General features: G+C 43.6%; 1 protein-coding gene across 14 annotated transcripts in view; it reads left to right on the top strand.

The window, feature by feature from the left end:
- The window catches only part of magi1b (membrane associated guanylate kinase, WW and PDZ domain containing 1b), a 120,990-nt gene that overhangs the window by 101,132 nt on the left and 5,083 nt on the right, over window positions 1-14,775 (top strand). For 12 of the 14 annotated variants that reach the window (XM_017429964.3, XM_037975326.1, XM_017429966.3 and 9 more), the window contains 8 exons: window positions 911-1,157; window positions 5,083-5,174; window positions 5,692-5,884; window positions 6,784-7,179; window positions 8,907-9,110; window positions 12,068-12,161; window positions 12,300-12,390; window positions 13,127-13,270. In XM_017429964.3, coding sequence (XP_017285453.1) covers window positions 911-1,157; window positions 5,083-5,174; window positions 5,692-5,884; window positions 6,784-7,179; window positions 8,907-9,110; window positions 12,068-12,161; window positions 12,300-12,390; window positions 13,127-13,270 — 1,461 coding nt within the window. The remainder of the gene's footprint in view (window positions 1-910; window positions 1,158-5,082; window positions 5,175-5,691; window positions 5,885-6,783; window positions 7,180-8,906; window positions 9,111-12,067; window positions 12,162-12,299; window positions 12,391-13,126; window positions 13,271-14,775) is intronic. The other 2 variants (XM_017429961.3, XM_017429963.3) reach the window with 2 other exon arrangements.

Raw genomic sequence — 14,775 nt, 5'->3', positions numbered from 1 at the left:
TCTCGCTCTCTGAAACATTTCTTCCTTCTCGTGCTCTGCCTGTAACTCTTTCACTTTGTTGCTCTCCTTTTTGAAATCGTCACAGCGGTGCAAATTCTGCCGACTGACAATGAAGATGTAACTGTAAAACAAAAAAAAAAGAAAGAAGGAAAACGGGCTTTGACGAGAATGATGAACAGGATTTTAACTTGAACTTGAAGTGTACTTGCACTTGAGCTCGGAACTGTATGTGCTCCTCAAACACCTCCGATCCTTCAGCGAGTGTTTAAGTGTCCATGTAATTGAGGGTCTGAGTGCAATTTATGAGGACCTGCACCAGTAAAATCCTCCTTTTGTTTCAAACCCCACAAGTGCTTCATTCACAGAGAATTTCTTTCCATATGCAGCCAGCATTGCAGTTTTTTTTTTCTTCTCCCTGTTAAAACACTCTCCTGTGCTAAACAAAAGGAATAGGCAGTGCTTCCCTTGTAAATTGAACCATTGTGTTTTTATTTCATTGTCGAATGACTTAATCATGAGAAACCATTGAGGTTTTTTTTTTCCTTATCTATCTTTGTAAGCTAAAAGGATTTCTATGAATAAAACAGCTTGATTATTCTTTGCGTTGATTAAGGCAGCAAGACAGAATCTGCTTTTTTTTACCCCAAAGAGAAGCCGCTGTTACTGTTTTATCGAACTGTAACAGAAAACTCTTTTGTATTCATATCTTCCTCCTCCTTGTTTCTCCTCTCGCCAGCCACAATCCCCGATCCTTCTCTCTGATGTGCTGCTGAGGATGCAATAACCTTTTAAATGTTTTTTTTTTTTTTTTTTTTTTTATCTACCTGCCTGTCAACTCCGAGTTAATCTTCCACGTTCCCTCAAAGCCTGTTTTAAGGAGTCAAATGATATTGATCTACTTCTCCAACAGCAATTGTCGAGAAAGGACAGTCAGAACAGCTCCCAGCATAGCGTCTCCAGCCACCGGAGCGCTCACACGGAGTCGCCCAGTCACTCGTCCCTGGCACCCCCGCTCAGTGAGACCGGCGCTCCCCCGGCCCCCTCACAGCCCTTGCCTGGCCTCCCATCCCAGGACTCCCAAGGAGACGGGACCATCCAGAGAAAACCGGACCCCTTTAAGATTTGGGCCCAGTCCAGGAGCATGTATGAAAGTAGGCGTAAGTATATGGATTTTTGGTGGCGGTTGGAGGAGGGCTGCATGGGGTGCTGGGTGGAGACCTATGGTGTAGTTTTATTGGATGTTGCTCAGGAGCAGGTTTTGGGAAGGTAGTCCTGCATGTAAGTAACTGGTTTTTGTCTTCAAATTAAAAAGGATCGAGTATCATGTGCAAGAGACCATTTTATGTTAAGCATATAATGAAAAAGAAAGTTTCTGTGTTTGGGGATTGAAACCAGTGACTAAATATGCAAACAAGCATTTAGATCTATTGAAGTGGACTTCTGTGGAAATGCTTTGAACAATTATCTTACCTGTTGTGGATGGCTTTATAAACCTGAGTTTGGAGAAGCAGAGGTTAGTTTTGACAGGGTTGATAAACTAATGGCTAGTCCAAGAAAGGTCAAGACCAAAACAACTCCAACTTTGAACATTTTATAAACTTTCACATCATCATCAATTTCATATTTCACAGTTATTTACATTGTTTTCTTACAGTGCACAAATAGTGGCAGCAGCAGCAAGCTGTAGCACTTCTGATGCAGCCTGGTGCTCTCCCAGCAGGAATGTTATCGATTTTTATTTTTGCAAAAATTGACCGTAGCATCAATCCACTTTGGTTTTGGTCTCATTTGGACTAGACGTTAGCTTGTCAATCTGGCTCTGGAATTAAACTTAATTTTTCAGTTGTTCAAGAAGCTGTCTACAACAGGGAGTATATTATTTGTTTATAACGTTTTCACAGAATCACACCTCATAACTTCAGAGGTACTGCTTTAAGCCAGCAGAGTCAATTAGCCCAGCGTAGCTAACAAAAAAACAAACCCTTGGGGGAAAAGTTAACTTGACTTGACTTGTATAGGTGATATTTAAAATGAAAAGTAAGAGTTTGCTCTGTTAAATTGTTTTTTTTTTTATGTTTAGAAAGGTCAAGGTAATTTTTCCCCCCTTGCTGACAACTTTTATGCTAAGCTTTAGCGTTAGCGTTGCATTTTGTATGGACATTCTTCTAATAAACAAAATTTACAAAAGTGTAAACGTATTAAAGGTGTTGTTCAAATACATACTTGTAATTTAGATTGTAGTGTTAAATCTAAAAAGCAGAATAGTTTTTTTTTTTTTTAAAAACTCGAAATTAGCAGGGCTTTTGCTGCAGGACTCGCAGTATTTTCACAGTAAAATGTATTTTTCCCCATTTAACTCAACTTGTACGAACACAAATACTCCTCCGAGTCACTTATTGCTGCCTACAGCAACACACCGGACCGTGGAACTAGTTTTTATTGACTGCACTACTTACAGTTCAGCTTGTTTCAATGTTAACAGCTGCCTGATTAACAGCGATAAACCACTGTTTTGTCGTTAGAGAAAAATGCCTCGTGTTTGAATGGACAAATGTGAAGCAGAGGTTTCCCCCGTCCTTGTGATCCTGTTCTTTAAAGGCTAATGATACCACTTCAGTCCAATTGGACACTAACGCCACAGACACGCTTTTGCTTCGACTTCCCTTAAGAGGCATGTAGTGCGTAATTAGCAGCAATAGCGGAGTGGATGTCAGTGGATTGCACACCCTCTTTCTTCTCTTCTCCCTGCGAGTGGATAGCTCCAATTAATAAGAATAGGCCTTAGATCTTCTGTCAAGTTTAGAAATAAAAGGGAGAGGGTTTGGTGAGGAAAAAACAGAGCCTGAGTGCTGATATGTGAGCATTTTAGCAGTTGCCCAAGCACCTCTTGTCAAGGCTTTTCATTATTTAGAGGCCTGTGAAAAAGATCATTTGTCTTCAAATGGAAAGTTCAAAAAAGATAGGTGGGAGAGTAACAAGAAAATCGTTTCTGAACAGGAGTTTTCCAAATTGCCCGAGCGAGTGACTTCAGTACAAATAGAAATGATCTATGTAGATATGAGAAACAAAAGAAACATGTTAATTTGGACGTAGTAGAGAGAAGCCAATTTGAGACGGAGAGGTATTTACAGAAGAGTGTGGCTTCTCAGGTACACAGTGGTCAGAAGGAACACCTGGAGGGAGAGGGGTCAGCTGGCCTGTGCCAATCGGTGCAAATTCCCCTCCTCTTCACGCCGCTGCGAGCTCACATTCTAAAATCCCCCAGGATCCGCTCAGCGGGGCTCAGGCCTCGGCCGCGGTAATGCAGTTCCTCCACATTCACATCTGATGTGATGTCATGTGCTGCTAAAGTCAAGGTCTTTCAGCAAACGGCACTGAATGATTTCCATCTGCAGTAATAACCCAACTCGCACAGCATTAAACCGCTCCAAAAAAAAAGAAAAAAACAAGCTAAGCCGAATGTAATCAAAGACTTGTTCATGTATTATTAGGCTTCATATTGATTATCACTGGGTTTAACATGTTCCCAATTTAATTTCCTTCATGTTTCAGCCATTCAGACTAATTTAGCTCGACATGTCTCTTTTTTTTTTGTAAATGTCCGCACATGCCCAATTACCTCACTATAGGGATCACTTATGAATGAATTAACGTGCAGTGGCAGGGTGTGCAGCCGACTCTCCTGAGTGCAGGAATAGATTGCAACAGTTAGCCTTTCCCCCCCTCACACTTTGCCCGTTTGTCCTCAGAATCCGTGTGATGGATTAGAAGGAATGGCTCCGCTCCGCGTGGATTTTCAACTGTTGACCGAAGGAGCAGATCGAGAACGGGCCTCGTACATCGTCCGCCACACTGTTGCTTCTTTGTGGCTTTTGCGGCTTTTGGCAGTAGTGCAGTCGGGATTGGAGCGGGCGAAAGAAAGGGGGAAAAAAGAAAAAAAAACCTCTCCGGGAGATTGCTCAGAGATGCACGTTTGCGAGTACAACACGGCGGCAAACTTACTAAACGCGTCCATACGCACGCCGCAGCTTTCTGTTTTTATTTACAAAAGCAACCGATGAGATTTCATGTCGGCGTCGCCCAAATGTTGAAAGATCCAATGAAAATTGAGCGTTAATAACTATTTGAGACGTTGTCTTTGTTTATTGAATACATTTTAGACAGGATAGTAATTAAAAAGAAAGAAAACCACACAATCACAATTACCCTCGTTTTTTTTCCTCCTCCTTCTTCTTCTTTTCAAGCATCTAGTAACCTCTTGAGCCCCCGGTTCTCTCTCACTACATAATCCATGAGCTGTCAGCCTCTGCAGCGAAAATGCCTCTTCTATACAACATCACCTTTCGATTTACTACCACACACTGACGCTCTGCTCTGGATTTTCGGGGCACAAATGGACTGTGAACTTGCCCCCCCTCACCCCCCTGTCCCACGTGTTAGAGCCTCAGACGAGGAGAAAGTTCAGCCCAAATATAAACAGTAGAAGAAATGGACGCTTTGCGTGTCACACATCACTTTAGAGAATAAAGAAGATTGTGATGTCTCTTTAAACTTCTCCGCCGAGCAAAAGTGTCACTACAAAGGCTTTAAAAAGATGAAAGGAAAAGTTTACTATTTTCAGGCATCAGAAGAGAGCTTTAGCTAGTCTTATTTATTTATTTTTCTAATTATGGCACCAAGGAGGGACTCGGTTATTTGAAAGCAAGCATGACTCTTCATAAGTTTCTTTTTTTTTTTTTTGTTTGTTTTTGACTTTGTAATTTGGATCCTCGCCCAAAATAGATTCTGTGCCATCTTTGATGAAGCAGTTGTACGTTCGTTCTTGCTTTGAGCCGTGTGATGTCAAAGCTGGAACAGCTAAGAGGAGAGTTATTTACATTTTGACATGAGAACACCTTAACTCACCTTAAAAAAAAAAAAGTAGATGCATCTGTTTATAATGAGCATAAAATTTAAGAGGATGAAGCAAAATGTCCACCAACGTGCTAACGCCCATTATTCTTGTGCTAGTGCAGGGACACGGAGTTTACTTTTTGATGAGTGGTGCTGTGCTGAAACGTCGATGGTTTGTTGATTTCACAGTTCCAGACTTCCAGGAGAAGGACATTTTCCTGTGGAGGAAGGATACAGGCTTCGGCTTCAGGATCCTGGGAGGCAATGAGCCGGGAGAACCTGTGAGTCTCTTAAAGTTTCTTCATCTCTTACAGCTTAAATCTTTCCGATGTGCTTTAAAAATGCTCTATATCTACACTATGCCTTTTAAAATTTACAGTCTTCTAACTACAATGGTTCAGTACTTGAATAAAGAAAAGGAGCTATATTCCAAAGACTAGTGGGAAATTCTGTTGAGAAACTGCCTTCACATTTTCTGTTCGATCTGACCAAAACCATTAACTGCAAATAGGCCCTTATTTTCTTATTATTATTTAAAAAGTCACAGTTATTGTTTTTTTTCCTGATTTAGTAGCAATCGTAGTTTCTACTTTGTGTCTCCTGAAGAAAAATATGATTTGAAACTCTGTAGAACAGCTAAAGTGAAGTTTTACAATTTTTTGCCAAAGATTAGCATGTTGCATGCTTGTGGCTGCTGAGAGGTTTCGTAAAGCCTTTAAATTCTTTTAATGTGTAAAACGCAAATGAGTTGGGATCCATTTGTGAAAGTCCTATTATTCTGCTCTTCACGCGTCCCAGATCTACATCGGCCACATAGTGAAGTACGGCGCTGCGGACGAGGACGGGCGCCTGCGGTCCGGCGACGAGCTCATATGTGTCGACGGCACAGCGGTGGTGGGCAAGTCACATCAGCTGGTGGTGCAACTGATGCAGCAGGCCGCCAAGCAGGGCCACGTTAACCTCACTGTGCAACGCAAAACCAGCTACGCAGGTAAGAGGGAGCAGCTCGGTTCGATCCTCAGCCAGTGCGGTTCTCTAGCCAGATTTTTCTTTCAGCTCGACTCCTGACACCCGTGTCTTCACAGTGTTTGATGCTGCAGCACAGTAGTCTGTTGCTGAAATGCACTACCGAGGGCCACATTTATAGCCACATTTATTTTAACCACAGTTCTATCAGCAGCCTGGGGCCCCTGCTTGCTCTATGCTAGAGTTGGCCCTTCTTCTTCCTCCGATTTAGTCTGGATGTAGAAGCGGTCAGTTGCTCAAACAAGCAAACGCCCCCCCACCCACACACACATCACTGCTGTCACGCCGCTCATCTCGCCTCCACTCCATTCTGCTCCTCAGCAGGCGATAAAGAAAAGCCCATAAACATGATGGAGAGGGTGGTCAACCTTTGGCCCAATGACGGCACCAGACATTAGTGCATTGCTGTTCCCCGTCTACCTCAGAGCGATGAAAGTATGAGGCGCCTTCGTCGAGCAGCTGAACAGGAAATGAAATGTGGAATGAAACGTCCAGATTCAGCAGGCAGACCACGTCTTCAGTTCGGCTTTTGTTTGAAATAGATCAGAAAAGGGATTGTTGAAGAGGCCCTGCTGTCCGAAGCGCTCTAACGGACTTCAATTTATTAGGACAAGATAAACTATCTGTTAGGAGAGAAAGGTTCTTAGTTGTTTTGGAAGTTTTATTGCCTCGTTGTGCATAATTTCTACATCATCATTCTGAACTACTTGAACAGTGGTAGGCACTTTTTTTTTTTTATCAGCTTGTCGTAATTTCTCCTCTTGATTTGACAGTTTCTGCTTCCTGTATCTGTTTTGTTTGCATAGTCGTCCGTTTTATTTCTTCCATAAAGTCTCGTCTCTCCTTCTCCTCTCCTGCATCTAGTTAAAGCAGAGGGAGATGTGCCTCCATCGCCAGCGTCTTCGCACCACAGCAGCACGCAGGCGCCCAGCCTGACGGAGGATATCGGGAGGCGCACCCTGCAGGGCAGCCAGAATTCCCTCAACACCGTCAGCTCCGGCAGCGGCTCCACCTCTGGCATCGGCAGCGGCGGAGGCGGTGGCGGCGGCGGCACCGGCGCCGCGGCGGGGCTTAGTGGGAACTCTGTGGTCGCCGCCACGGCTGCCACCACGTCCTCCTCCCAGCCCCCCACCATCAACTCCACCGGCGCCTCCTCCGCGGTGCAGCCCTACGACGTCGAGATCCGACGCGGTGAGAACGAGGGGTTCGGCTTCGTCATCGTCTCGTCAGTGTCGCGTCCTGAAGCGGGCACCACCTTCGGTAAGCGATGCTTCACGTTTCTGCTTGGACTATTCAAATAAGTCAAAATTAAAACGACCAAAAAAAAAACAAAACACATTTATGTTCACGTTCCATGCAAATATGACCCGTTCTGCTCAGCAAAACCTGAAACACACCTGACAGCTTTCCTTACCTTTTAGGGCTCCTTTTATCTGTTTGTCTTCTTTGTGGAATTCTTTTGTATCCTCTCTTAAAAACCACTGAGTTCTTAACAGCCTGACAGTCTGCACAGATTGTGGCTATTTACAGTCGCGACTGATCAGTATCAACAACCTTCAAAGAAGTGCATCTTTTTTTTTTTTCTCGCATTTTCGCTTTAGCCTGTCAAACCAAGACACTGAAACCCTTTCTCTCCCTGCAGCTGCGCCTCCACTCTCACAAAGCTTTCATAATTGATCACAAGTGAAGTGGGTCTTACGTAAGACACTTTATATTATTCAGCTCAATTTAAATGGCTTCAGCTGAGCAGGTTGGTACCAAAAAGCCTAATAACAACTTAATGAGGATGCAGTTCTCCAAACAGGAAATCAGGGAAGAGTCCGTCGCTCAGAATCACTTTGAAGAACTGCTTTTAAACATCTGGCTTTTTCAGCCACACAGTCAGCGCTCTTTTTCGATGCCGCGTTCGTAAATACAGGAATTCGGCGGAAAAACTGATGCTTTTTACAAGCCAGTGGTCTCTTTTCTATGCATTGCACTCCTTGGCCTCTCTGCTTCTGCTCATATTACTACGACACTTCGCTGCCCTCTGTGCTCTCGCCTCTGCTGCTGTGAGTAGACTTGAAGAAAATCTAAAATCGCTCGGCTTCTTACGGTGGTTCACAAAGCGGCAAATTTCCCCTTCACAGGCCACGGCAGAAGGCACGGGCTTGCAGATGAGCTTTATTTGCTTTGATTTAACATGTAAAAACTCCCATTTCGCTCCTCACACTCGGCACTCAATATTTTACAGCCTAAAGCTCGGCTAGATCCAGTTAATCAGACAGAAATGGGTTTGGAGGGGGGAAAAATTAGTGCTGGAGTAAAAGTAGTGAGAATGAGGCACGGGTTATGTGAATAATAATAATAACAATAATAAAAAGGAAGCAGAGTGAGGAGAGATTGATTGCATGCATCAGTCTGCAGACAGAGGAAGAGAACACCTCGGGGTGGTTGGTGAGATGTCAGCTCTGATGTATGTTTGTCGTCTCCAACATCCTGCAGGTACAAGGATCTGGGATGTAGCTTTGCAGACTTGTTACCCCATTAGCTTGTTCCTGCCAAGCTGGGTAATATATTAATCACAATTTTAAGACCAGTAATACTGGAGACGCTTTCATAAAAGAAGAGGATGCGAGATTGGATATGAACTGGGGTTCAGATTCTGCTGTGATTAATCAGGAAAAAAAAAGAAGGGGATTTTCATAGCTGCAGTGTGGTACTTTCTCAGATTTCTTTGCAGAGACAATTTACATTTGGCCTTCTTTGCCGACGCTTGCATTTTACCCTGATATATCTTGATCCGCTTGTCTTTTTTTTTTTTTCTTTGGCTTTGCTGGCTGTTGGCTGCTGGGGAATTAACTCTCAACTGGTTCTTCTCTTTCTGCTCCTTTTTTTCCCCCCCCTTCTTCTTCTTCTTCTTTCACCTCTTCAAACGTGCTCCTCCACACACCCGTTAAACGCACACACTGAATCACGCGTCCCGACATGTCAATGGTGACCGAAAGCTGGAAATGCATGTGTGGCCATGCCTCACAAAATAGGGCGCATTATCGAGGGGAGCCCAGCAGACCGCTGCGGGAAGCTGAAGGTTGGCGACCGCATCCTGGCTGTGAATGGCTGCTCCATCACCAACAAGTCCCACTCTGACATCGTCAACCTGATCAAGGAGGCAGGGAACACCGTCACGCTGCGCATCATTCCTGGAGACGGTGAGTCCGGAACAGCAGCTGAAACTCAACTTTACAAGCTGATTGTTTTATTTGCTTTAAAACCCTTTTTTTTCCTGTTATAAACTGCTGCTAAATTGGATCTTTTGAGATGCTTTATGGTATCGTCTCTTTAGGAGAAGCAGAATCGGATTAGATACCTTTTTATCGGCCTCCGCCGAACGGTGAAGGCAGACGATAGTGACCTTAGCCGTTGTGTTTGTGTCTGTCTGTAACCAAAGTTTCTTGAACCAGTAGACACATTTTAATGAAACTCACTGAATGTACATCTACAACTGATTACCTTTGGAGTCATTTCAAGACGGCCACCACAGCCAACTGACCTAAACAGAAAAATGGCTCTCACTCAGTCAGTGTGTTACAGTTATTGAGCTAAAACCTGATGCAGTAGTAAAGAGTCGTTCACAACACATACTCTGAGCCTGACAAGTTACATTTAAGGTCCGACCTAAACAGCTACAGCAATTGAATCTCTCAAGATAAGTTGAGAAACTTTAGGAAAGAAAAGTGGCAGGCGACGTGCAATACCTCAAGGAAGGCTTGATTTTATTTTATTTTTTTACATTACCTGTGTTAGATGGTTGTCAGCACATTTTCCGTTTACCGCCATCGCGGAAGGCAGCCATTACGAGCCGGGTCTGCAGTAATACATATTTCACCGACTAAAACATCAATATCACAAGTTTATGATATATTTATAATCTTTCCACAGCCATCCTTTTACTGTTTGACAGACCTGCCCAACAGCTTCAGCTATCCTTTTGTAGATTCTTGGACACAATTCTGAGGTTTAACTTCACATTTAGCAAATAAAATACTAGGACAATCAGAGTCAGATCAGATCAAATGAGACAAGGCTAGTCAATTATCTGAAGCCTTATAATGTGTGTGTGTTGTATAAGAGTTGCAGTTCCTTCACTCGTTTTCAAAGTTAGTGAAACGCCCCCGCGCTGCTGATGGAAATGCCTCTTTGGAGTTATTCGGGAGTTTTCCCAACCGTTGCAGTTTTGCCATTGGCGTGCCCCGTGCTTTCCGAGCGCACAAGAGTAATTTAGTTGTCTGTGTGTTTGTTTGTGTGAAAGAGAGAGAAAACGGAGAGAGAGCGATGCAGAACTTCTATATGCGAGGGTGTGTCTCATCCGTCAAATTGGTTTTAAAGAATACTTTGCGCACATTGCATGTTGTATTGAGCAGCTGAGAGCGCTCATCTTCGCGCTGACGGATCACCCAGGCATCCGTTTGTAAATGCTGATTAATTGAGCTCATGTGTGTATGTGTGAGGGAGGAGATGCTCCCTGTCAAACTAGCGCACTGATAGAAATTGGAGCCATTTGTCCGCCGATCGTTTTTTTTTCCGGCTCACTTCTTTTGGATGAAGAAGGACTTTTTTTTTTGGTCCTGTTTTTCCTCCAGAGCAGTTGATGAGAACAGTGAGCCAAAATTGCAACAAGACACAGAGCATAGAGAAGGCGTCGAGGAAAAAAAAAAGAAGAAATAACCAGATAGGCTTTATCGGAAAATTCTTGTTTGTGTTTATGAGCATGTGTCAAACAAACTGACCCCGTCTGACACGGAGGCAGAGAAGAGAGTGTTAGGGAAAAATTGTGGCTTGTCTTTCGAAGTGTGAGCCGAAGTGATTGTTCTCTCTGTCTTCTGTTTACAAATGGTTGCCTATTTCTGTGAGGATTAGTCCCGTCGGCGAGGTTTTTGATGCAGGCACCACAGCAGGAGCTACTTTCCAAGGTGAACTCAGGTTCAGCTCACTCTTTTCCATGTGTGGGAGCGAAAAAAATGGGCTTTTGCAGCAGGAAAGGGAGTTTCCACAACATAAATTCAAGGCTCGCCACACTTTATGGCTTCTGTTGTATGAAAGAAGGGAGGTAGACATGAATCATTAAGGTTTTTTAGCACTTACTGCATGTTGGGTACAATTTACCGAGTTTCTTTGTTTCGTTTTAAGTGTCTCATGTTTTTCATTGGTTCAGGTCAGAGATGCATTTTAGTGCTTTTTTTGCATATGGTTTTAAACAAGAGAAGGGAAAATAAAGCTAATTTGTTTGAGAAAAATGGAGCAGAGTGGGAGGAGTTTGTTATAGAGGGGTAAAAAGAGTTAATGGGGACAATTATGAAGCTGCAAAGTTATCATGCTGAGGATCAAGCTAAAACATTTAATGGCATCTTCATGTTCAGTCTGAAAGGAGAGGTTATCCCACCCACGCTTCAGCTTGTTTAGTAATCCTTGTACCTCCTCTGGTAACTGAAGGGTTAAGCTAAAAGCCTCCGAACGGAGTGATGGAGGAGAAAACGATGAATAGGTGAAAGGGGAAACTGACCATGAGAGAAATGGCCGCGGGCTGACTTATGAAGCGGCTCTCAAATTCTAGGTGCATGAAGATAGCCTCGAAAGATTAAGTTGTTACGGAGGAGAGGGTTTTCTTAACGCAGCAGTAGCGACTGCCTTGTTTGTCATCTTGTGCGCTTCGCTAATGACACAAATTGATTCCATCAGTGCAGAGATAAGAGACAGAATAACCAGGAGCTTTTATGTCAATAGGAGATTACTTCCAGTCCAGAATGAGACGTCTTTCAGGTGGAAATAAGAAGCGACAAGTACCCTGACAGGAATGATTGATGGCACAAACTGCTGTTTTAGCCTGGTTGCTTGGATCTCGGCTAAGTGTTTGAGGAAGCCGGTGATGGGAGCTGCTGGGGTCTCGGTGGGTCAAATAATGTTTGTAGCTGACAGCTGATGAATACCCTCAAGTGCGCGCACACAAAAAAAAGTTTAATTGAACCACCAAATCTTCTGAAACACCTGATACCTAACCTATTTGTTATAAAAATGATCTTTCATAGAATTTTACTTGGATTTTCAAAATGCATAAAAAGTTTTTTTTTTTTTTTTGTTTCATAAAGTTGTTTTGTTCCACCTCCCTTAGAGTCATCAAATGCATCTTTACTGACAAATGCAGAGAAGATTGCCACTATCACCACCACTCACACAGCTCAGCAACAGGCTGCACCCGAGGCCAGGTGAGCAGCACACAGGATAAATGATTACTTTAAGTACGCTGTTAAAAAAAAAAAAAAAAGAAAATACTGACGTTTGTAAAATCAGGTCTTTCGTCATGAAATTCCTCAGATGAAATGTCTGTTTTTATTCTGCTGCAGGACCAACACCAAACCAAAACAGGAGTCTTACGAGTTTAAAGCGCCACCAGCTCCCCCGCCCCAGACCATCACCCAGACAGATTCAGCACAGGTAAGGAAGAACGTTCCAGTCGCCCACCTGCTCACCGCAGCACTCCACTCTCCTCACCGCATCCCCGCTGTCTCTTCAAACATCCATTCATACTGTTAGAGCATCCAAACACTCATTCATCCCCTGTCCCCTCCGACTAATACACCCACCCACCTGACCAAGGACAAAAAAACAGGCTTTTTAAAAATGTATTTATCTTTGTTTGGTTTCTTTTTACAACCGCCTGCTGGTGTTAGCTGAGTCTGTGCATTAAGGGAAGCCTGTTTACTTTCAAAGTAGCTCCTCAGTCCATTGTGTTCAGCGCTGAATTAATCTGGTGTTGTGAAGATGGCTCTCCCAGATAACATTGATCCCTCCACAGAGGAGATTAGAAGGACACGAAGACAAAGCTGCAGAGACTGTCTGCCTGTCATTGTGGTGCCCGGTCTGTCTCTCGCTGTTTACTGCTTAGAGCCCAGTGCATCAATAATTCAGCACCCCTACACCTGAGCATATGCATACACACACATACAGACACACGCGCAGAAAGAAAGAGGGAGTCTGGCACAGCGATTTAATGTGTGTGACTTTCCTGGAGGTGGCGTTTGTCCTCCTGCGCCTGAAACCGGAGTCGGCTTCATAAAAGACGCGCGTTTAAAAACCCCAAACCACAAAAAGTGACCTTGCCGCTAATGTGTCTCCGTCCCTCTCCCTGTTCGTGTCCATCTGTGGCCCTGTTTCCCCCCACCCCCGTCAGGATTCAGAGTTCTACTCGGTGGACCTGGAGCGGGACAACAAAGGTTTCGGCTTCAGCCTGCGGGGAGGCAGAGAGTACAACATGGACCTGTACGTACTGAGGCTGGCCGAGGAGGGAGCAGCGGTGCGCAACGGAAAAATGAGGGTATGGACACATAATATGGCCAACGCACCAACATTTAAACTCGCAAATTGGTATTTATGTGGACACACTGAAGCTGTTTTGTCTTGAAAGCTTGCAGAAATTAGACTCTAGTTGTTTTTGGAAATGGGAATGTCAAAAACAAATGTTTTTGTAGATCGTGACTCACACTGTTTAACAGAAAAAGACAAAAGAGAATAATTCATGTCCCACAAAAATGTAGGATAATAAAAAATCTTATGGGCTTCTTTACCGCTGTACTCATATAAACAATATATGTTTGTCCTCTTGATAATATTAGATCCGTATATATTTAGTTCTTTTCAGCTCTATTCAATTTTAATTGGAGTATTTTCAAAACAAATGAACATTTTTACGTTATTGTACACATTTAGCTGCTGTCTTTAAAAGCACCAAACAAAGTCCCCGGAGTTCCGTTCCCGCAGCTGGTTTCGCTCATTATGCAGCAAGCCTGTAGTTTATGTGATTAGCTTTTGCCCTCATAACTTCTAAATCTTCGTGTTTGTATGTTACGGCCTCCGAGAGAAATCCACGGGGAATCATCACTGCATAATTGCGAAATCCGAAAAGAATGAAGGGTTTACGAGCCGCGGCAACTGTCATGTTTGTTTCTTTGTGAGCGTAAGAAATAGGCTGATTACAGTAGCTTGTTTGCCTCTGAATGGCATCGACTGTTTTAACTGTTACAAAGTGATTACGGTTTTTTAAAAACTCCTCGCTTTCCAGGTGCTGTGTAAAACAGCTGACTGTTCTGTTTCGCTCCCGACTGCGTCAGAGGCTTCGCAGCTATCAACACAATATTATCTATCACTGTAAGTGCCCGTGCCTAATGTGACCCCCCTCCAATTACTGCCAGCCGTGCTTCAGTGAATATAAACACAGGCATGTAAAATGATTTATTTCGTCGGTGCAACATTTATACACACAAACAGTGCAGCGCCTCTGAGCAGAACCACCGACAGAAAATGCAGCTTTTAATTAATAACGAGCACATGCTATAGGAGATGTCATAAAGGTGCAATATTTAACCTTTAAATTTGAAGTTAAGGAAGTACCGAGCACGCAGGGCTTCGTGTTTACAAGTGGAAACATGTCAGAAACTTGTTGGTAGCTAATTTGCAAATGCGCGATTTAGGGAATTTTGACTTTGCCCATCTTGGAGAGATCATAGAAACTCTGTGTATGCGCAGCAGTTTTGTACGTGCGCACATTATTAGCCGATCTTATTAATAGCAGCAAGCGGCTCTGTGAGGCAGAGAGAGGTGTCGGGGAGAGAGATCCACTTTCTGCCAGAGAAAGTATTCCCCTGGTGCAGACGGCGCTGACAGATAACCTGAGGAGTGCATTCAAAGAACCCAAAAATGTTTCTTCCTCGTTCCTGTTCTCTTCCCCCCCTCCATCTCTTCCTCTCGGTCTCTCTCAGCATCATGCTGCTGTTTGACTAGCTCTCTCTGTAAACTGTTAGGAAAAATGTTTTTTTTTTTTTT

Source organism: Kryptolebias marmoratus, linkage group LG4 (assembly GCF_001649575.2).
Source record: "Kryptolebias marmoratus isolate JLee-2015 linkage group LG4, ASM164957v2, whole genome shotgun sequence".
Lineage (NCBI taxonomy): Eukaryota > Metazoa > Chordata > Actinopteri > Cyprinodontiformes > Rivulidae > Kryptolebias > Kryptolebias marmoratus.
The sequence above is the reverse complement of the archived record's forward strand: the minus strand, read 5'-3'. Positions and strand labels throughout refer to the sequence as shown.